Consider the following 24,635-nt stretch of genomic DNA (forward strand, 5'->3'; position numbering starts at 1 on the left):
GCAAGTTGAGCGTTTTTCTGTGCAGAAAAAATCTGCACGGCAGAGCCATAAGAATTCGTATACCGCATACCGCTATGCGATTCACATAAAAATGTATTTAATAGGAAATTCGCATGCGGTTTTTTGTATGCGAATTTTCATGCGAATTTGCATACGATTTTCCATAAAAACAATGGGAAAGTACACAGGCACTGCCATGGTTCAATTCGCATACATAGTCATCCATGCGAAATCGTGTGCAAATTCGCATGAAAATTCGCATACATGCAAATTTTTTCCGCAGCAATTTCCACCGCACAAGTGGAAATGGGCCCTTAGCATGGGTTTGTGAATCAAGCCCAAAGAGTGTGGGATCTCAGCAAACTGTATAACAATGTAGCAAACAAGTTCTTGGGGTTCAAGAAACAACCTGTTCCAACTTTGCCTCAGAAAGATGACAGCTGCCACTAGGCTGGTTTCCAAAGCATATGAATGAGCTGCATTTTTTTAGAAAATGAGACCCACTTTCCCTAACTTTGAGAACATCATGCACAAATCTCGCCTGGTTATTTTGTTCCCCTTGCATGCAGAAAAGCTTTGTGATTTTTTTTTGTTGTAAATTTATGAATTGTAGGCTTCACAATAGTTTCCCCAGCCGTAAGGGCAATTTTCAGATGACAGCTGTAATCTATGAAACCTGGAGTGCATTATATATGGTCTGACACTTCACAAAGTTCTATTACCACTAAGGATCATTGCAGCAAAAGGCAACACGCTGTATTATAAAAGATCTTGAAACAGCAGGTATGACATTTCTCAGAGAATAAATAACTTAAGGGGTGCACTTTGAAGGCTTCTGGCTGGTTTAAATATCAATAAATGCAGAGTTTATTTGGAATTCTTTGTTCTATAGTACAGTGTACTGTAGTCATTTGAGATACTTAGCATTTTGCTACCTTCCAGATTTTACCTACTATCTCTTTACCTGTTAGATTGTAAGCTTTAAAGGCCAGGATTTTCTCTCCTAGGGCCAAATGCAATTCTGGGGGATAAAAGATCCATTGCATGCAAGTCTTTTATCACCCTTTATTACTAAAAAGTTAATGTGAAAATGGAACTGAAAACTGCTTAAAAAGAAGAGTTTTCCTTACTTGGGGCTGCTGCCAGCCCCCTGTAGCCAGACTGTTCCCACCCAGCCATTCACCGATGTTCCGGCTCACTTTCACTTTGCGCAGTTCGAGTGCATTGCGCCTGCGCAGCCCTGGCCGCGCGCCTCCTGGTTCACGCTCTCATAGCCGGACGCGTACTGCACAGCCGCAGTAGAGATTTTTCTCATATTGCTCTTGGCTACAGAAACGCGTACTAGAATACGCGTGACCAGGGCGCAATGGAGGTTGACCTCCATTACGGGAAATAAAGTGCGCCGTGACGGGGGAACGGAGGATCGGTCCAGGACTGCAAGGGCACAGGTCGACTGCAGGGGGCTGGCAGACGCCCCAGGTAAGTGAAACTCTTATTTTTTAGGCCTCTTGCACACTGCAAGTGATTCCGATTCAGATTCCGCTTTTTAATCAGTTTTGACATCCGATTCAGATTCCGATTTGCAGTTTGCTCCCTGCACACTGCAAATCGGAATCGGATGTAAAAACTGATTAAAAAGCAGAATCTGAATCGGAATCACTTGCAGTGTGCAAGAGGCCTTAAGCAGTTTTTTGTTCCACTTTAAATTCAAACGTAAATGAAGTGCTCTTGATGTCTGTGCAGGTTTAACCTCACCTGGCCCATTGACGGGTACCAGACGCTTCTCCAATCTTTCTACACCCCTCCTGCACTGGGACCTTCTGAATAATCTTGGACATTAAAGCTGAAGATTGCATGTGGTTGCACTTCCCTCCGTGTATGAGTGCGGCTACACTGCATGAAGTGTGGCCCATGCCTGAAAAGTTGCACAGAGCCGATTGAGCACGCCTTTTTCCTCTTTGCACCAGTGGCTCTGTGCTACTGTGCAGGCACAAACCCACTGGCACCTGCGCAGAGAAGCCCTGCTTGTACACAGAGGGGAGCATGGCTGAGAAGATTAAGATTCTGACCTACAGACGAGAGGTTAAGGTGCATTGGGTAAGCTTCTCAGGCATCCAGAGGCTTCCTCCTACTGATGTACGTATGTAACTTTTTTTTCCAGTTACAGTTTCTCATTCAGCCTTACCAAGGCAATTTAAGTGACATACTGGACGATTTTTAAAGGTAACCTGAGACGAGAGGCATTTCAGATTCCATACTTCCTTAAAGGGAACCAGAGATGAACGTTTCACACAAAATAAACATATCAGTCGATAGCTTGTAAAGAGTAAATGCTCTACCTGATAATTTTGCCGCTCTGGTGTGCCCTTTTTTAGTGTTTTTTATCCATTATTGCGCCAGGAAAAATCAAATATGGCCGTCGGCTCAAATCCGTTCTGCTTCCGGGTTATGAGTTGTTTTGGATGTGCTGTCTAGGCTATATGAGACTAGGCTGCTATCTAGGCTATATGAGAAAGGCTGCTGCAGCCTTTCATCTGTGTGCTTTCATTTTGGTATGATGTGCAGCTGCCTGTAGGAAGTCTCTCTCATAGGAATGAAACTGCAGTCATCATCAGTATCTATGCAGACAGAGTGCACACAGAGCACACAGATCATATTGCCACACGTGTCTGTTTCAGAGATTTTCTCTCAGCAGCAGCTGCCCCTCCCATGTCATCACAGCTCTCAGTATGCAAAGCAGGAAATCTGAGCCAGGAGGTGGCAGGCTTCGGCTTGAAAAGACTCCACAGAAGAGTGACTCAGCTCTAATGATTCCAGGTCAAACCTAGACTGAGCCAGTCGGGGATTCTTATCACAGCTGATAATAGACTAATTAAGCAGATAAGAATAAAACTAAAAGCAGGGTAGGTGTTTACTGTCATGTTCCCACTGATAAATGTAATAAAATACATGAGGGTGCTTCGTCTCTGGTTCTCTTTAAGCCCCATTGAGTCTGCTTGTCCCTCGCCATCTACCCTGTTGCGCTCCCATCCTTGGGAACGTTCTGCGTCTGCACAGTACTACTGTGCAGGTGCAGAACACTCCCAGGTGCGGGAGCGCAACAGTGGAGTTCCTGGCTGGGCTGCGCATGCACGTGACATAGCGCGACTCGGCCAGGCTTTTAGGCTGAATTGCGGGGTACGTGAGCCACCAGAGGAGACGGCGAGGGACAAGCAGCCTCAAGGGGGCTCAACGAAGCCCCAGGTAAGTATGGAACCTGAGATACATCTCATCTCAGGTATACTTTAAGTGAAATGCTGGTTCTGGAGCTGTTCTCAGCACCACACAACACTTATAACCTCCTTGTTTTTTTTTCCCTTTTTCATGTATTTTGTAATTATTATTATTGCTTTTTTTTTTTTTTTTTTTTAAGACATCTACTCTCCCAGCATCTTTATTGTTCCTAGCTTAGAAGCAGCCTGCACAAGCAGAACCATACTACTTTTTTAAAAATCAGATGCCCCAAAAGTATTATCTGGTCAGTGTCCAATAGTTATCCATCCTTCCAACGGCGTGCTACCTACTTTGGAAGTACACATGTAGGCTATAGATAACATATAATGGCGGATTTGGCAAATAATAGGTCTAAAAGATATGTATACCAGCTGAACTCCTGGTGACCCATATCAACATTTTCATTAAAGGAAAGGTTTATCTTTCCCTCTAGAATTGTGTTATTCCAAGTATAACAAAAATAAATACAGAATGTTAGAACTAAGCAGGGCATGTGTAGATGTTTCTTGGCAGTTCATCTAAGATGTGGCAATGGAATAAAATGATAAGTAAGACTAATGGGACAGATTTAGAGCAGATTCAGAGTGAGCAGAGACAGTATAACAAACATGTACATCTAAAGGGATGTCAGGATGCCTCTTTTTAATGTAATACCCTCACTGCACAGAGAACAGCATGTAACAACAGAGGGGAGGGGGGGGGGGGGGGGCATTTATCAAGAGTGTCTGAGACAAAATATTAGTAGGTTTTTAGAAATCCGCGCAGAACTGTCTCAGACATCCTAAGAAATCACTAGATACTGCAGATTCCTTCTTAAACTGTTAGGAATAGGAGTCAGCAGGCTCTGAGTGAGGGGGAGGAGCCATTCACAAACGCCTAGCCTGCACTGCTGCACTATCTGGGAGAACTGCTATGATGCACTTCATAATCTGCAGCAGTTTAGGGATGGATTTGCACTTTTCTTAAAGCGGATCTGAGATGAAAAACTAACTAAAACAAGTAACTTGTCTATATATCTTATGTCAAGTTTAGATAGTTTACACAGCATATCTAGCTGCAAACAGCTTCAAAAGTTTATGATTATTTATTCCTGTGATACAATGAGGGAAGCCATGTTCTATTTGTCACAGGCTGAGGGCTGGAGATGCTATCAACTTGCCTGTGTGTAAATTCAGTCCCCTCTCCTCCTCCCCCTTCCCTCTGCCTCTGAAATCAATGGCTAGTAACCTCCTCCTCCTCCTGCCCAATCTGAGCTCCCATAAGCCTTTGCTACGGTGCCAGGGCACTGTGAAAAGCTGTGGGCGAGGCTTGTTTAGTTTATAGGGAATTAGAGTATGAAAACAAAACAAAAGAAAGTATTTGGCTTGAGGAATGTCCTATAAACTATATGAAAGGAACATAATAATGCAATGAGTAAAAGTTTATCTTGGATCCACTTTAACTGTAGTGCAGCTCTAGAAATCCATGCTAAACTGCCGCTATTACGTAGGATTTGAGAAACTTCTTACTATCATACAGAACAGTTCTTCTGCTGGTTAAAACAGTTTTAGAAGAAAAAACTGTTGGTAATGCTTTGATAAATATCGCCCAGAGACTCTTCAGCTGTTGCAAACAGATGGGCATCGGTAATTTACCAAACGTCTACCGCACCTGTGAAAATATTGATGAATTAGCATAACAAAATCTAAAATACTGAATGCTGTACTTTAACGACTTTTTTTTTTTTTTTTTTTTATCGAACAGCCTTTGATGAGGCAATAGTATAAACTATGTTTTTTGGTTGTTTTGAATGTGCTTTTAATATGTTTTTACCTACTTATAAATGTTTATACAATATTTTGACTATTAACAACAAAAATATGTAATGAAAACCAGTTTTGTACACGAAGACACTTTTTTTTTGTATCTCTGAAACATTGTAACCCAGGTTGTTTGTAAGTAGAGGTCTATTTAAAGCGGGATTGCCACTATAAAAATCTAATTGCAACAGCAACTGTATTAAGGGATAAAGATGCTTATCATGCATTCAAAAACGTTCAAAACTTTTTCTGCTTTTATGGTTTCGAGTTATCACATACCTTAGGAGCACTGGCCCTTTAATTGCCCCTGCCATTGGCTGGCAAAACAGTTTCATGCTGCGAGGTCTTTTTATCTATAATATATTCCTCCTCTTCCCTTTATTTCCCCCTCCTTCTAATGACATTAGACAGTGCACTTCCTAGTACAGACCACAGTGGGAGTGTCTGAAGACTCTGGGAGGAGGGCGGGTAACAAATACACAATTAGCAAGAGGAGAAAAAAAGAGTGAGGGAGGAAATGATGTCAGGGTTTGCTTCATTCAAAGGTAACCAAGATGGAAACTGTCTAGAATAGGATTCTCTGCTTTTCCTTTATACAATTCACAGGAATAATAACGTGGACAGTGCAATACATCTGATATGTAAGTGGAACTAGTATTTATCTACTTATATATGTGTTTTTTATTTATAGGTTAGCATGGGTGTCACTTGTTCTTTAACAGCTCTATGCATTTCCAAGTCATCTGCTGAAAAATAAAATCAACATAAATGCTTAGAGAATTATGTAAGCATAGTAATGAGTAATCATGTCATTTTATTTCCTTTATAAAGGCTGGCCTAGAACGCTGTCTTGCTGCATTTAGCTGCGTGTTCTTCGCTATGGAGCTTGTGCTATGGAGCCATGTAGCTATAAAATCCTTGGTGGCATCTGTTTCATCCCTTAAATCATACATGTCAAACTCCAGCCCGTGGGCCACATCTGGCCCTCGGAGGCATCAGATTTGGCCTTCAGGTGGTTTTCCCATTTTGCATTATGTTTAGCCCACTTAGGATCACCGGAAAAGCTATATTGGAGGGTAAGCCTTAGATCACCAGGGGCCCATATGGGGAGGGAGAAAGCACTAATTACCAGAGAACTTTATACATGAGGGAGGAGGGCCACTACACAAGGGAACCCTATAGGGGAAGGAGGGAGGGACTAGACACCAGGGAACTGTATAGGGGATGGAGAGGGGGCTATTCGACACCATGGAACTGTAAAAGGGAGAGAGGAGGCCACTAGACATTGAGATTGGCCCGCGACTTGGTCCCAGAGCTCAATTTCGGCCCACTTTGTATTTGAGTTTTACACCCCTGCCTTAAATGAAGTAAACATGACCTTTTGTGTAACAGAGCTGCTACTTGGGAAAAGTGCTCTGAAGATACTGTACTGAGTTAGTGATACAAACCACGCTTTTTCAAAAAATGATATTAATACTTACGAATTTCCATAGGGAACCGTTACTCCAGCGACAGCCCCCGTGTCACAGCCCAGGAAGAGGAAGGACACATAGCAAGCAGTGGAAACTAGGTTTACAAGCATTGCCATTCTGATTGCACCCAGGGCAGATAAACTTAGTTTCTTCACAAGAAGACCACCAAGAAAAATGCCTAAGCAGGCACATGGTATTGCTGTCATTCCTGGAAAAATACAGAAGATTATTAATTACTGATCTCTACTAATCTCTTTTTTTTAAACCAGATCCAATCGTATCTGTGAAAAAATCTGGCACACCAATCGACCAGTCCTCTAAGAAAACCACCAATAATATGATTGTTTAGGATCGACTGAGCCCATCAAATGCTTTGTTTTCACACAATGCCCTATAAATAATCTGATTAAAAATGAGATCATGCACCAAAAAATGTACCGTTAATAAGCAACTTCAAGAGGAACTTACTGAATGTAGCTTAATTATTAAAATTGCTTTTAGTTCTATAATTAGTTTGGTTGAAAAAAAATACATCACCCGTCCATCAAATTTAACCAGTAAAAATATAGACCGTATTTTTCGCCTTATAAGTCGCACTTTTTCGCCCCCAAAAGTGGGGGAAAAAAAGTCCCTGCAATATCTGGATCGATTGCAGTAAACTACTAAGCATCTGTGTTTTCATTGTCTGCTGTGCAAGAGTTTAGGTCCACTTCAATTCTTGTCAACCCAAACAATCAACCAAGTTGTTAGGGCAACAGTTTTCAGAACAGTATATATATATATATATATATATATATATATATATATATATATATATATATATATAATAGACACATATAAAGACACATTGCTTGGAAACAGCCGAGTAGCTTTTCTGATCCATGGAGAGTGGACAACAAGCAGTTGACAAGAGGGAAGAGCAATGTGAAACAACATTGCTCATTCGTTATTTATCAATCCATCATGACAGATCACTAAACGACTTTGTGGGAAACTGTAGACACTATGGTCCATATGCAATTACATTTTTTGCCTAAGTGATATTTTCACAACTAGTCAATAAAATGCCTTGTAAGCCACCAGAAAGCATGAGAGTACTCAGGATAGTTTTAGTAACTTTTTAAATACTTTTTGGTACTTTTTTAATTGCAAAGTGCTGAAAAGTAACTAAAAGAGAAGATGAAAAATTATCTTCTAGGGAGAAAACTCAGGAGAAAAAGTGAATTGAATATGGGCCTAGGTTTTTGTACAAAATGACCATGAATGATCATCTCTTATAATGTAAATCTAACATCTATATATGTTAATGAACACAATTGCTTATTTTTACACTGTATATATCTTTAAATTACTTCACCCCAACATACATTATTACATTTATCACAGATGTGTCTTTATTGTTGGTAAGTTGAATCCCTGTGGAATGCTGTTTGTTCCTCGTGGACAGGAACATCACATGATCTCTTCGAGTGCTCTGGGGCAGAAAGCTGCATGACATCATAGCCTAGGTTACTTTAGATATAAGAAGCATTTCTGATGCCAAAACTAGAATAATTAAGGTAGAAATTGCTATCCTGAATACATTTTTAGGTTCTGCTATGCGACACTAAAGTTCCTCTTTAAAGCGGAATGAAACCCAGCATTTCTTCTTTGCTCTAAAATATTATTTACAACATATTATATACTACCACCATTTTTTTTTTTTACTAGAACAGCATTCAATTAGTTAAACACAGGAGTTACAAGCTCAGTGCAAAGAAAGCTGGACGCATCCGAACTGGAGATAATGTTATCTTGTGTTTACTTAATTGTATCAAGTGAGGAATGTGACACATTCTCTGACTGTGCAGACTCTCCGGAACACAGACAGACACTCAGGCCCAGTGCACACCAAAACTGCTAGCAGATCCTCAAAACGCTAGTGGTCTTTTGAACCGATTTCAGAGCGATTCTAGGCATGTTTAGAGACGTTTTCTAAAGATGCCTAGCGTTTTTGTGTAGCAGATTACAAATATTGTTACAGTAAAAGCTGTTACTGAACAGCTTCTGTAACAAAAACGCCTGGCAAACCGCTCTGATCTAACGTTTTCCAGATCGGTTTGCGTTTTTCCTATACTTTACATTGAGGCAGAAACGCTTCTGCAAACCGCAAACGTGCAGCAGGAGGCACGTTTGCGGTTTGCTAAAAACTTTAAACTGCTGGTGTGCACCATCTCATTGAAATACATTAGCCAAGCGTTTTCACAGGCGGAGGTGGTTGGCGGATCGCTGCTAAAACCGCTCGGTGTGCACTGGGACTCAGAAAGCATTTCTGCCTTCAATACAAAAAGAATAAAACCAGTTATGTATAAAATGCAAAGGCAGCTCTCAGAGCAAAAGAAATGTACTTTGGGAACTTGTAATTTCTAAATAAATAAAAATACTTATACACAAAAACAAATATGATAACCGTATGGCATATAAAAAGTAGGAAATCAAATGTTTTTATTAAATATTATGTCAGGGTTTTATACTGCTTTAAAGACAAGCATTTTGATATAATGGAAACTGAGATTAGCAACGTAGAAAGGTGTTAATGGAACACATCCAATCTCCATCTAGTCACATATGTCAATGCTGTTTGTGCTAAACTACATGGTATGCTGGCAGGATAGACAAGGTCAAAAAGCTTTTTAGGCCCCTTAGATGTGTATAATCTGGAAATATAAAACAGCTGCTTAAAGGGTCAACCGCCTAAATAATGACATATCTCCCGCTAACATGCTTTTGTTCTTGTGCAGCCATAAACTTCAACAACGTTAAATAATGTCATTGAGCCATTAAATCAAAAGCTTCAAAGTGATCCGAGAATGACAAATTGCCCGTCAGAACAGTGCAGCTGTAAAGCTAGATGTGCAATTCAGACTGCATTTAATCAGAAGATGTTTCTGTATAGTGATCGACTTTAATTCTTCTCACCTAGCAGCTGATTGGCAGATGAGGTTGTCAAGTTAAATTGTTGCTCTAGATATTTCCCCAGGAATGCTGCAAAGCCGGCCACCACAGCGATCTCCATGCAGGCTGCCAGGACAATGCAGGTGAATACAGGATTCGAGAGCAGGTGCTTGGTGACTTTTGGAATGACTGAAAGAAAACAAAGATATTTAGATCACCAAGGTTTAGTGTCTGATTATAATTATTGATTTATATAACACCAACATCTGTTCACATACTGTACACAAGTTGCTTGGACTAACACGGGCAATATGGATCAACACACAGTAGAAAACCCATCCAGTGAAAGTTTTAGGCTAGGGGGTGCGGTGTGATTGCCTGAGGCAGGAGAGCCCAGTGCAAGACAATGCCACCGCATCAGTTCCCCTTACAAAATACTCTGTGGCAAACTGCAGAAACAGGGTAATATGCAGAGCTCCACCCCTGAACTGTGACATGCTCTCTGCTAGACAGGAAGTACGTCACTGATTTTTGGCCGATCAACACGTGCGCGGTGCAGATTTTTTCGGTGCCAATGCCTCCAATGCAAAATGCCTGCCACACGGTCCCGCTTGTACAACTCAGCAATGCACTGCAAAGTCTGCGTCGCCTCCGCGTCATCAGAAGCACTTCCACTGCATTGCATTGCATCGCGGGTAGTGTGGCAACTCTCATAGAGGCTAAAGGCCACTGAGACAGGGGAGTGGCAAGGGAGGGTATCGCGATGCAAATCGATGCACCATGGTGTAAAAGGGGCCTCAATTGCATTATCACCTCCCTTATACTCCTTTTAGTCATGTGACATAACTGTTGAAAAAACATTCTGTGGAGCATCACTGTTAGGCCTCTTGCACACTACAAGCGATTCCGATTTTTTTTATATGTCCAATTTCTGATTCCAATTAAAAACCATAGCAGCATGCAGTACATTTATAAATCGGAATCACATGTAGTGTGCAAGAGGCCTTACATAGTTAATTGGGTTGAAAAAAGACATACCTCCATCAAGTTCAATCAGAAAATAAAGTACAACACTTGCTTGCACCATCAAATATCCCTATTAATCCAGAGACCTTTACAAGGCATGGTCAAATTAGCCCCAAAATGGAAAAAAAACATTTCTTCCCAGTTTCAGATGGCAACCAGATAAAATCCCTGGATCAACACCACCAGGAATGACCTAGTAATTATAGCCATGCACTGTTGTAGTGGGTACAACAGGCAAAGCAGTGCTGCACTTACAGCACTACTCCCACAACATGATTTCCAGTTTTGATTAGAGATGGGCGTTTCTTTTACTTTACCTCTGGCATCTAAGGAAAACTTGGAATTCAACAGAATATTCTGTCACAGAGCATTCATTAGCTTCTTGCATTAACCCTTTTTGAATAGATTGCTTAATTGAGCACATAAATTTGAAAGTGATTACTCAGTTGCAGGAAATCTGGTTAATGGATCCAGTATCAAATTTTCTACATCAGTAAACATCTTAATTATTTTAATGATAACACAGCATGATATGGAAGTCATCTTAATGTATGCGCACACTGCTTTGTCTTAATAAGTAGAGACTAATTTCCCATAGAATTAAAAGTGATAATCTGTTTAACATTCATCCCTGCAAAATGTCGGAAAGGTTTCTATAACATATGTCCTGCCTAATAAAAATAAATGTAATGGGTTTTATGAATAGAGGAAATGCATTTAACATGGTTATTAAGAAAATTTCGACCACAATCTCTCTCAGCATACAAATGTTAGTGAACTACTGAATACTGGCATTAAATGACGTAAAGAGGAACTGTAACCAAGGATTGAACTTCATCCCAATCAGTAGCCAATACCCCTTTTCCTATGAGAAATATTTACCTTTTCTCAAATAGATCATTGGGGGGTCCGTATGGCTGATATCATGGTGAAACCCCTCCCATGTTGACATGTCTAGACCTAGGTCCTCACAGTTTCCGGTCTTTTATCCTTGTAGGAAATAATGGCTAACTGCCAAGCAACCAGTAGCTCCCTCTGAGCTTATGTACAGTATATCTATAAAAAAAACAACCTTTCCGCCTATTGCATTGTTAGGGGGTGTGGTTATAGATAATGACAGTTGGTGCTGTCTGTTTTTTTTCATGTCTGGCAGTTGGAAAGATGATTACCACAGGCTGATTGTGGATACAATATGAACAAATTACATGACGAATATCAATCATTTCTTGATCTCTCTTCTATGTTTTAACTTCTGACTGTAATGTATTGATTAATTGTTTTCTACTATTCGCTTAAGTTCCTCTTTAAAGTAGAACCGAGGCCCAAAAAAGAAAAAAAAATGGTAGGGCAGAGAATCAACAGTACTCATCTCCCCCACCACACACAGCGCTAATGGGGCCCCCAATAATACAATTTTGACTGTACAATCTTACTAAGTGAATACACTTTAAACAAAAACGTTATGTAGTTTCTCATACCAAAAAACTGGTAAGATTGTACAATCAAGATTATATCATGAATGAGCATCTTAACAGATGCTTTTTGAAATCTGATCTCAAGTAGCTGATAGTCACTCTGTCAGGGCTTGTCCACACTGCAGGCGTTTTCGGGGTTTTTTTCGGTTGCGTGCATTTTTTTAAAAATGCCCCCCAACCGGGAGGCCAATGAATGTCTATGAGAAGGTTCATATCAGCGCGGGTCATGAGCTGTCCGTTTAGTAAAGCGGTGCGTGGACCATTTTTGAGGCGATTCCGCCTCAATGGAAAATATTGAGGCGGAATCGCCTCAAAAATTCGCTTTGTGGGGTGATTGCATTTGCATTTTTAAAAATAAATAAATTGCATTTATTCTTTTCCAGGTCAAAGAGTTCACATCCTGACTTGTGCCAGGGAGTGGTTTACAAAACCACTCGGAAAAAATGGTTAGATAACCGCTAAGCACAAAAACAAATCGCCCACCCAAGCTCTGGGAATCGGGGAAAAAAGACACCTAAAAAAAAAACCAACGCGGACGGACACGCAAACGGAACGCAATGTGAACAAGGCCTCACTCTCAGCAGCAGCTTCTGCAGCACTGTAACTCACAAAGATTTTAGAAGACGCCTATGGTTAGTCACAAGGTTGTTAAGGATTCAGCTGTAAGTGGCTGTCAGCAGTTGTATAGAGATTAACATAGCAGTCATAGCTGCTATGAGGGGGCAGGCTGTGATAAGGGGCTACGTGGTGGGTCTCATGGAGAACTACATTGGGCCCCTAAGTTGCAGAGAAACACAAGCAGAGCAGTAAGTCACTTCCACAGACTCCACCAGCAATCTACTGTCTCCTTGCAAATCCCTCTCCATGATGACAGTGATCTCTCTCATCACATGACTTGCCATTGAGTTACTTTCCAAAAGTGGCCACTCTTATCAAAGAGATGGGTTCACCTGGAGAAGGTAGATCATCACTGAAACCTGGAGAGGTTAGTTACTTTGATCGTGAGCTCGGCTGGTGCTATTCTGCATGAGGAGGAGGGGTCACATCTGGCTCCCTATACTGGGGGGAAGGGCTACTTTCAGCTACTTATACTGGGGGTTCCCTCTGGCTACCTAGCCCTTCTGTCTACCTATATGAAGGGTCACATTTTGTTATCAATACTAATGGGCTACCTCTGGCTACCTATACGGAGAGGGTCACATCTAGCTACCTATACTGGGCAGGTACTTCTGGTTACTTATACTGGGGCACCCCTCTGGCTACCTACACTGAGGGGGCTACTTCTGGCTACCTATACTGGGGATGTTAACTATACTGGTGGGCAATTCTGGCTACCTATGATATGGGGCTACCTGGGTCTAGCTAATACTGGGAGGTACACCTGGCTTTCGATACTGGAGGGCTACTGTGGAACTACCTAATACTGGGGGGGGGGGGGGTACTTTATACAGGGGATGCTGAGTGTGCATCTCAGGAGGTGACAATTAATGTTTCTTCTATTTAAATGTTTTAACCTGGAATAACAGTGTAAGCTAAAGTATGTTCAGGATGGATATATAAGCCAGGCAGTTCTCTAGCATCACTTGCATAAAGAACATTGAGTAAATATTGAAGTCAACACAACTCATATGAACAAGCAGAAAAGTTCAAAAACACATTTGTGCTTGTGAAGGTATGTGGTGAAAAAATGTCTCTCTGCTAGCTTTGAAGAAGCAGAAACAAATTTTGATCCATGATTTGTCTTGTGGTCGCAGTAAGTCACTACTACCGCTGCAAAAATCCAAGTATTCTGGAAAGTTTCTAACTGCATACATTAATTCCAGTCCATGTAATAATCTCATTGTTGCTAAATTAGTGGGCAAGTGAGGACACATTTGTAAATGTACAGACAAAACTATTAACGCCTCCACACAGGAAGGAAAGACAAAACAAGAGCCTTTATGTCTGTTGAATACACAAGAAGGCGTCTCTATTTTGCAAAGGATATTTTATTCTTGCTTATACTTTTTCATGATTTCATTGCAGCTCCCCCCCCCCCCCCTTCCATAAATACAATTTGTTGCTGTTTCTGCAGCAATGCTGATCCATTTTTGTTTAAAAGCTCCATTTTATCAAACACTTTTTGAGCAGGACAATTTTTGTAAATGTTTCTTGTACATATAAATATTTGTTTACTGATTGTTGGATAACTATACAAAAACTTTACCATGAAGTGAGTAAACTAACAATAGTGATATAGGAAAAAATCCAGACGTGAACCAACAAATCTATGTAGTTGGGGAAATTTTGAGGGGGATAGATTGAGTTGGGGGATTGGTTTCTGCTTTGGCAGAATGTCAGGTGTCCCTGACTTGTGTGAACCTCTCTGGGTATGAGGCCTACTATTTCTTTTGACACCCTAAAAGCCTTGCATACATGGGATGTCACCCAGCAGGGATCAGGACTTAATCCATTGTGTAACATCCGGGGCCTGACATTGTGCAGATATATCTCTAGCCTTCAGAAGAGAGAGACGGGCAATAAAGCAGTGCAAGACTGACGACATGTGGTGAGCAGGGTGAGTGGGGAGACCAATGCTCAGGGCCAGCGATCCGCTGCATTGATCGTCAGGCCGAGGTATCGGGGGGCATTGGGACCACAGTACACAGGCTGGATTCTTGACAGAGGTGGTTGTTATCAACCGCCTCAGCCGAGTTTCATCTCGTGTGTGAACAAGGCATACATTTTGAGTTTCAACTTAAGTTTTGAAGATTGGTTGCAGACATGAGGTGACCAGCAAGTTCCCTTATGATTGTACATGATTGTATAACATGTATATATGAAAAGAATATGAACAGACTCAACATCTTCAAAATGGGCACCCAGACAGCAATAACAATGTCACTGTGTTTCTAAATCTAAGTGAACATGGGCTGTAAGAAACTAGTTCCCTTACAGGAAAATAAATAAATACAATTAAAAATGTTGCATCTGGGAAAACTAGACAAGACACATAACATTTATATTGCTCCTGATGTACTCAAAGCACTTCAAAGCTGCAGCCACTTAGGGCATGCTCCTAAGACAACCAGGTTTATTAGGGAGGCTTGCCTAAAGACTCCTTGCTGTTTTATGTACTGGCTTGAGCCAGAATAAGAACCCTGGTCAAAGTCTCAAACCCTACATCAAAAGCAACAACCATAACCAGTATGCTATCCACCTGAACAACTAGTATACCATTGAGAAAGGTAGACATTTCTTCACCTCGTTAAATGCCTTATTTGTGACAAGTGACACTGTAAATTGTATTTCTGGTCATTCTGTTAAAATCCTCTCTAGCTGTATATGCTTCACTTGTAAGTTTCCCTATAATGCCCCAGCGATGAAAAGACACACAGGTGGTATTCTCCATAATGGGACCACAGACAGCCACATGGTGTGCTTTTGTGTTGTCAACCATCACTACACACTGTGGGCCAGATTTATGAAGTCAAGGTATTTCCAGCTGAGATCCCTCAGATTCCTGTGGTAGTTACCAGCATGCTGGGTGTGATTTGATAGCACCCTACCCACCGGCTACCAGAAACTGCAGTGTTTTGTCCAACGGCAGCCATCCACAGCTAAACTGAAATTATTTGTACATAAAGAGCATGTGTGTGAATGTTTTCCTGTTTATTACCTCACACACACACTGTGTGGAGTGTGGGGTAGGGTGATGCTATTTATCACAGTTTTATGTAATTAAGCTATGTGTGCACAGTAGAATATTGGGAATAGTAAGTCATGTTTTTAACTATAAAAAAAAACAGTATGGCCTCATCCTCTTTATGATTGATACAAAGATATCCTTTATGGTTATGGGTGAGGAAACTTCACTCCATTCCAACCCACCTAAGGCGTACAGCGGTTTAATACCAGTCAATTCATTTATTCTGCCTCTGCAGTGTATATAAAGGGAACAGAGATGCTTTTTTGCCTCTGGAAGCTGTTCTCTTCCACCTGTGACCAGACAAGAGACTTCACTCCTCCCTCATTTTTATTGCTGTGGAGCTTTTCATAGACCACATGGAACCTGTCCTTCCCTTGCTAATAATTCCATGTTGATACACATTTTGAAAACTTAGAATAGGACTCAATAAAAGTAAAAAAACAATTAATTTAGTTGAACAGCGAGGAGAACGCCAGCGCATACCACTAAGGCTGCATCTGAAATGACCACCAGCTCAGTGTGCAGCACCTAAATAGATTTTCTGCACACTTTGCATAGGTTAGGTCACTTGCCCGGAGGTTTGCCTCACCGTGGCGCAAGTGTCTAGTATAATATACTTTGCATGCAAACCATATTGGAAGCTAAAGTTCCTCCTAGCTTAATAAATGTTAGCACTTGTCTTGGATGCAGGGCATGCAATTTTCAGTCTAACAGAGGCGGTGTATGCCTGTGCGATTAACCATTCAATTGCAACATATGTTTAGGGACGCACAGCCTTTCCACCCACCTTTTCTTAAACAATTAATTTAGTTGATCACATTTTAAGCTGCATAAAATTGGCAAAAACTCTTTATCATTTTAGGACTATCAGCGTCTCATTGACCATCTCTAGTCATAAGTATAGGACTAGGTGAATAAGCAGCTATGGAGGAACACAGCAATTGTTCACACAGGAAATGCATGCTCAACATGATAACTGCAAATTCTCCAGAACACGAAGGAACAGAAAAAAAATCAGCTCTACTATAAAGGTAATGGTCTTCCACAATGCTAGCAGCATTCTAGGAGATAAAAAAATATGGTGGCTGTCCAGTTAAGAACACTTGCAACATGAACAATAAAGGTCTTGATAAATAACAATCGTGGTATTCATTCAGTTTCTTTATTTATTATATTTTCTTTATAGGACGCCATCCTGCTTTATGGCGGCGCCCTGCCACCCGCAGCCTCACCTGGTTCAGACTGTACTTTCTCCCAGCCACCTAACTGTGGATATCATTGGAGACAGTAAGAGCTCGGAGGGAAATCTATGTACACACCAGCCATCTACCAGTATGATGACAACGTGGTTCAGACTGTGATGCTTATATGCTGAGCATGTTGCTGCGAGACTAAGAGATATGTGCAGTCCATCACTGTGGATTTAATTGTATGCTGTTCAATGCAGACCATGCTTCTGGCTTATACTTGAAGTTAGCCTGATATGCTGAAATTTGTCGAGTACACCTTTATAGGTGGTGTTGGTTTCCATGCAAGATTACTTTCAGACTGGACTGTGCTTTGATGCATCACATTGTCACTGCTTTGCTGTAGATAGTTGCCCAAAGCTGCACAAGATTGCCTCATTGTCATTACTATATCAGGAACTTGTCTATCTGGCTGGGAGTTGAGGCTTATCAGCATTATACCCTCTACATTTATCTGTGAATATCTCAGATTGAGTGCAACAACGTTAGATTAAAAGAGTGTTGTCCACATGCGCATGAGTTCAGTATGAACACTTCCAAGTGAATATATTTTTTTCCATAGCATGCTGGACTGTATTTGTTTTGGCAGTGCAGCCTATATTTCTGTGCACATGTGCTAATATGAGCTTGAAAATGGGGGAGAAACCGAGAGCCCAATATGGTGCAGTATGTTAATATGGAGAGGTCTGTTGTGAATAAATGAGATGATTATACTCACAAGGGTGGGTCGCCACAAAGGCAACCACTGGAAAGGCCGGCGGGGAGAATTGTAACCTGACCCCGCTCAGGTTAAAAAGTCGCTCTCTGTAGATAGGAGAAAATGGGGATACACCCCTCCACCAAGGGTGGACTAGATGATATTGAAATATGATAACAGAGGCGCCAAGCAGAATAAAATTAGTTAAAATTGTTAAAAAGGGGGAAGTGGGTGGACTCACCTCCCTTCTGAAAAAAATGGCCGGACAATGGGCAGGTTACTTACAGTCTAAAGTAACATTTATTAGTAACTCCAAAAGTGCAACGCGTTTCACGGGTAACAGTCCCGCTTCTTCAGGCAAACGATTATTTGGAGGGTGCTGGGGAAGGGAAACAAAAGGAAAAAAAAAAAGGGGATTGCCAGAGGAACGCAAATACCAGGCACCCAAAGGTGCACCACAAGTCTACAGCAATAAAATGTGCAATATGCATTTAACAGCAAGATATGCAGACAAAATAGACTGAGAACGTGTGCAAATAGCATGTATAAAGTGACAGTGCACATATCCATAATATAAAGGCAGAGTATGAGTCACTCTTAGTAAAATGATAAGACAGTAAAAAAATGAATTTAAAACAGGGAGAAACAGAGAAAGGTTTAGTTTTTAAAGGAGTGAGTGCAGCAGTATATTATGATAAGGCAAAAAAGGCATACAAAAAAAAAAAAAAAAAAAAAGCAGTGTTTCAAGATGAGCAAATGTTCAACTTACTAGAGTTATGAGAAGCAGAGAAAGGTTTCATTTTTGAAGGAGTGAGTGCAGCAGTATATTATGATTAAACAAAAAGGCATACTAAGAAACAGCAGTGTTTAAAGGTGAGCAAATGCTCAACTTACCAAAATCAGGTCATGAACCAGGTAGAGCGCCTTTGCCTATATCCCTCTCTTTCTCCACCCCCCCCCCCCCCCCCTTCCCTTCCCATCCAGCATCATACACATAGGTTTGCATCCTATTCCCACATTGATCACAGTACTGCACCGCCCTACTACCATATGTCATCAGCATGCGACCTCTGTCGCTCCCACTTCCCATCCCCCATTCTGGGTGATTCCAGTCACTTATAAATTTAAGACAGAGCACCCCACACCTCACAGAGGCGCTCTACCTGGTTCATGACCTGATTTTGGTAAGTTGAGCATTTGCTCACCTTTAAACACTGCTGTTTCTTAGTATGCCTTTTTGTTTAATCATAATATACTGCTGCACTCACTCCTTCAAAAATGAAACCTTTCTCTGCTTCTCATAACTCTAGTAAGTTGAACATTTGCTCATCTTGAAACACTGCTTTTTTTTTTTTTTTTTTTTTTTTTTTTTTATGCCTTTTTTGCCTTATCATAATATACTGCTGCACTCACTCCTACCACCCTGGCGTTCTGATTAAATCGCCAGGGTGGCTGCGGGAGGGTTTTTTTTAAATAAAAAAAAAACTATTTCATGCAGCCAACTGAAAGTTGGCTGCATGAAAGCCCACTAGAGGGCGCTCCGGAGGCGATCTTCCGATCGCCTCCGGCGCCCATAATAAACAAGGAAGGCCGCAATGAGCGGCCTTCCTTGTTTTGCTTATATCGTCGCCATAGCGACGAGCGGAGTGACGTCATCGACGTCAGCCGACGTCCTGACGTCAGCCGCCTCCGATCCAGCCCTTAGCGCTGGCCGGAACTTTTTGTTCCGGCTGCGCAGGGCTCAGGCGGCTAGGGGGGCCCTCTTTCGCCGCTGCTCGCGGCGAATCGCCGCAGAGCGGCGGCGATCAGGCAGCACACGCGGCTGGCAAAGTGCCGGCTGCGTGTGCTGCACTTTATTTGATAAAAATCGGCCCAGCAGGGCCTGAGCGGCGACCTCCGGCGGTGTTGGACGAGCTGAGCTCGTCCAGACCGCTCAGGTGGTTAAAAACTAAACCTTTCTCTGTTTCTCCCTGTTTTAAATTCATTTTTTTACTGTCTTATCATTTTACTAAGAGTGACTCATACTCTGCCTTTATATTATGGATATGTGCACTGTCACTTTATACATGCTATTTGCACACGTTCTCAGTCTATTTTGTATGCATATCTTGCTGTTAAATGCATATTGCACATTTTATTGCTGTAGACTTGTGGTGCACCTTTGGGTGCCTGGTATTTGCGTTCCTCTGGCAATCCCCTTTTTTTTCCTTTTGTTTCCCTTCCCCAGCACCCTCCAAATAATCGTTTGCCTGAAGAAGCGGGACTGTTACCCGTGAAACGCGTTGCACTTTTGGAGTTACTAATAAATGTTACTTTAGACTGTAAGTAACCTGTCCATTGTCCGGCCATTTTTTTCAGAAGGGAGGTGAGTCCACCCACTTCCCCCTTTTTAACAATTTTAACTAATTTTATTCTGCTTGGCGCCTCTGTTATCATATTTCAATATCATCTAGTCCACCCTTGGTGGAGGGGTGTATCCCCATTTTCTCCTATCTACAGAGAGCGACTTTTTAACCTGAGCGGGGTCAGGTTACAATTCTCCCCGCCGGCCTTTCCAGTGGTTGCCTTTGTGGCGACCCACCCTTGTGAGTATAATCATCTCATTTATTCACAACAGACCTCTCCATATTAACATACTGCACCATATTGGGCTCTCGGTTTCTCCCCCATTTTCAAGCTTTAGTTGCCTCATCGTCGCTGACGGAGTGTTCTACCGATTGCAGCCCACAACATAGACTTCATTGACAAACGAGCCGCCCATAGGGAATGTCTGCTGGCCCAGTTTAAGTCTACTCCCATACCACCACCTGAGATCAACACAGATTCTCCAGACCAAGCTCCAGCTCCAGACATTGATCTTAAACCCCTATTCATTCAGTTGGAGAATGCGCTTAAAGACGAATTCTTCAACATCGCCGACATAGCTATGCAAGAGACTTACATCCTAGAAAAAATCTCTCCAGATGGCATCAGAATTAAAACACTTACAGCTTTTCCTAAAGATACCGTTTTTTCGGATGACTGGTATACATATCTAGAAAGCTGTACGGGGGGAATGATGGAGAGAATCATTAGAAAACGTCAGTCCATCATTGTAGAGTTACAACCGTTAATCACAGCCTGTAGAGAACAATTATCCCTACACCTCAAAAACAAACAGTACCAACCACTCATGTCCAATCTGATCTCACGGTTAAAAAAATTCGAAACTGACACCATAGATGGTAAACTCAAGAAATTAAACAGAGACAGATTGGCCTATGCTGAACACAGGGAGAGGGAACGGAGGACCAGGTTCCCCCCCACCAATCCCAGACCAGCACTCCCCAACCCTACACCACCACCCCCACTCATGAGTCTCACGGTTCCACGCCCGTCACAGTATCCACCATACCCACCACCTATACTGGTCCCCCCCCCCGGGCTTCAAACCACCAGTCACTACCCAAGAGACTCCCATTAACAATTCCAACACTCCACTGGTTCTAACGGCACCCGAATTCTGTTTCGGACAAAATGTTACCAAATCTGTCCCCAATAAACACACCCATAAACATCCCCCTCAGGGTCCCAAAACTAAACCCACTACCAAAACCGTTATTGAAAAACCTCATCCTCCCTCAGATGTTCCCCACCCCAATCAGACTACTAATAACATCATGTCAACCTCTGGGAACAACCTCCACTCTACACCTTCCGCCATAAAAAAAAAAATACCAGATTCACACCCAATTTCAGTCCAGCCTGCAACTTTTTCAATGGCTCCCCTCCAAAAACCCTGGCTATATCTATCACCAACACTTCTAAAATAGCCTCAACACATACAGTCAACACCACCCCTGTAGCTAATCCCACTGAGGAGGTTGATCTCAGACTCTCACAAATCAGTGTTTATGACACACATTCTTCTCCACCATCATCCACTATGCCCAAATCTCAGAGTCCTAAGATCATTCCAGGTACAAAAACTACTTTGATCAACAACTATTTCCCGTCTGCCACCAAAATATTCACCGAACCCCTCCCCAATGAAGACCACCCCAACAGTGCTATGTCATCATCTTTTTTAGACCTTCCCTCCAGCATCACCCAGAACACCTTACTAATACCACTACCGAGCCCCACCGCCTCTCGAGTAATCTTCCAACCGAAATTCAAATTAAAGAGACCCCTACCAGAATCAGAAAAAGAGGACACCGAGGGAAAAGAAAAAATCAGAGCTACCAACCCCCCGACAACCAATACCACTGAACAAACTCGCTGCATCTTCAATCTCTCCAGCCACATCCTAACCACTAAAGAAACCCAACTATTAGAAAAGGGTCTCTCATTCTGTCCCACCAACTCCTCACAAATGACTAGATTATTTGTCGAGCTCAATTCATATGTACGCAAACTAACCCTTAAAAGACATTTCGCAATAAAAAAACACGAAACTTCCCTAAGAGAAACAAACAATACACTCATCATCACAGCCGACGACCAATTACCCATTTGTACAATCAATGCAGAAGAAATTCAAACTGAGAAATACATCAATACACATCTCAAGGGCCGCTCTCGTTTTTACCCCACTTCCTCAAAGGGCAATTTTATTGACACTTTCTACACACTAGTGCTTAATGATCTGCAAAAATTGGACTTTGACACACCATCTCCTTCATCCAATCTCACTCCATCAGAAAAGAAAGCTCTCTACACCCTCAAAAATAATCCAGACATAATCATCAAACCCGCTGATAAGGGGGGGGCGTGGCTGGCGCGCTAGGAAGATGGACGCTTTCTAGTGCAGCTCAGCGAGACCGACTGCCATAGCCCTGTATATCTACCTTCCCAACGGCTCTTTTCCGCACTTCTTCCCCCGCAACAACACTTGCTCACCCCCGTGCATCTATGGGTCGCACTTCGAAAGGATCCAGAGAGTCTTCCCCGAGTTCCTCCGTCAAACCATCCAGGAGGCGCCGCAGCCCGTCAAGCATGGCGTCCTCGGCCTCCTCTCACTCAGATGCCACGGTCGCCTCCCGCTTGCGACCGAAAAGCAGCAGGTCGGAACATGCTACCCCGCGCTCCTCTCGCTCCACCGACACAGCCCTGGAGTGGACACCGAAAGACGCGATGATGCTGGATAAGTTCAAAGCGCTTCTCCACCGGGAACTAGACACCGTAGCCCACAAAGTAGCTTCTCAATTGAAGAAGGAAATAAGAGAGCTGACAGCGCGCACAGGAGAAATAGAAGATAAAGTGGACAAAATTAACACAATCGTAAATACTCACGAGAAGGAGATGGGCGAGATGAAAACAGAGCTAGCAGAGGCAAAACTACGCCTGGAAGACTCTGAAAACCGCTCCCGCCGCAGCAATTTGAGAATTCGCGGGCTCCCGGAGACCATCTTGGATCTTAACTCCACTGCGACTGCCCTGTTCCAGGAACTAGTGCCTTCTGTCCCCATAGAGCGCCTGGAATTCGACAGGATTCACAGAGCACTGGGTCCCCAGAAACCAAACGGGCCACCTCGTGATATCCTCCTAAAATTTACATTCTACCGTACTAAAGAAACAGTCCTACAGGCAGCACGGGATACAGAATCGCTCACCTTCCAAGGCCACCCATACCAAATCTATGCAGATCTGGCACCCGCCACCATCTTGAAGAGAAAGGCCATGAAGCCCTTTACTTCTACCCTCCGCTCGCAGGGCATTAAATATAAGTGGGGATTCCCCTTCAAATTGATTTTTGTGCACTCCGGAAAATCCTATGCAGTGTCCTCCCCGGAGGACGCCCAAAGGCTCCTTGAACAGCTTCGTCTTCTCCTACCGGCTGATACCTCCAGCACCTCTAGGTCCCCTCCGAAGCAGCCCTCCCAGGGGTCACCCTCCCTGCAGGATGAGTGGCGACAGGTTCCAGCTAACGGAAAGTCGAGATCCAACTTTAGCTCCCGGGGAGGAACCCCTCCCGATCGCAGGAACCTACCACCGGACTGACCACTCCACGTTTGCTCTCCAGCGGCTTCACTCTTCTGTTTTTCGCTGCCTTTTACTGAGGCCATCCCGACCACAGGCCACGCTGAACTTGCTATCTACCGACATGGTTGGGTAAGACTATGATCCCCGTTGTCCCTTTCTCTCCCTTCTTCAAACTCTGATGGCCCACGGAACATCTCCCGACGGGAGCTTCCTAACCCATCCATATCAGCTCTACAATATGGAACGCTCACGTATGAACAGCATTGCAGGATGCTTAATATAGCTTCCATACTCACCCTTCACAGCTAATCGACTATAGACCTGGTTTGAAAGATAGCCTACAGTGATATCCGTGTCCCATCTCCTTTTACATCACCCACCTGCACTTAAGGAATGCCATGTGCGCTCCGGTGTCACTGAACATTCTCATTACTGTTACCAGTTCTTAACATACTTAGTTTACGATGCCCTTACTTGAGATATGTTGTCTGCACGCTGGGCATCTCTCGTTTTCTTTTTTGTTTTGTTTTTTCATGGTTATTTCTGCTTTAAGAATGTTGCCTTATCCTCTCCTTCCCCTCTACCCTCTTCCCCACACCCGACCAACAATGGCTTACACCTCAGGGACACCATGTGTGCCCCCTCGTCACCGAGCATTCTTCTCCCTCCTCCCCCCCCCCCCTGAATCTACCTATGATGTACCTCTCGATCATGATATAGTATGTGGTTTTATGATGATGCCGTTATTTGCCTTTGATCTGGCTTAAAGGAAACTACTTGTACACTGAATGCACTGTTATTTGCATATGAAGAATTACCTACCGCTCCTATTACTGTATGACTTTACTAATGTGCCCTTGTGCCCTCTCTCCCCTCTACCCTCCCCCCCCATACCTAACCACTATCTGCTTGCACCCTAGGGACACCACGTGTGCCCCTTCGTTACTGAGCACCCCTCTCCCTCCCTCCTTGACCTTCCTCCCCCCTCCCGAATCCTTCTACGATATGTATCCTGACTGTGATGTAGTACATGATTACTCCACTATGCCGCTTCCAGCTC

At 42.8% G+C, this 24,635-nt stretch overlaps 1 protein-coding gene across 1 annotated transcript in view; it reads right to left on the reverse strand.

Annotated features, from left to right (window-relative positions):
- Positions 1–24,635, reverse strand: part of SLCO3A1 (solute carrier organic anion transporter family member 3A1) — a 383,290-nt gene that overhangs the window by 75,655 nt on the left and 283,000 nt on the right. Inside the window, exons 5-6 of the mRNA XM_068275155.1 lie at positions 9,503–9,667; positions 6,554–6,752 (exon numbers count right to left, since the gene is read on the reverse strand). Coding sequence (XP_068131256.1) covers positions 6,554–6,752; positions 9,503–9,667 — 364 coding nt within the window. The remainder of the gene's footprint in view (positions 1–6,553; positions 6,753–9,502; positions 9,668–24,635) is intronic.

Source organism: Hyperolius riggenbachi, chromosome 3 (genome assembly GCF_040937935.1).
Source record: "Hyperolius riggenbachi isolate aHypRig1 chromosome 3, aHypRig1.pri, whole genome shotgun sequence".
Taxonomy (NCBI): Eukaryota; Metazoa; Chordata; class Amphibia; order Anura; family Hyperoliidae; genus Hyperolius; species Hyperolius riggenbachi.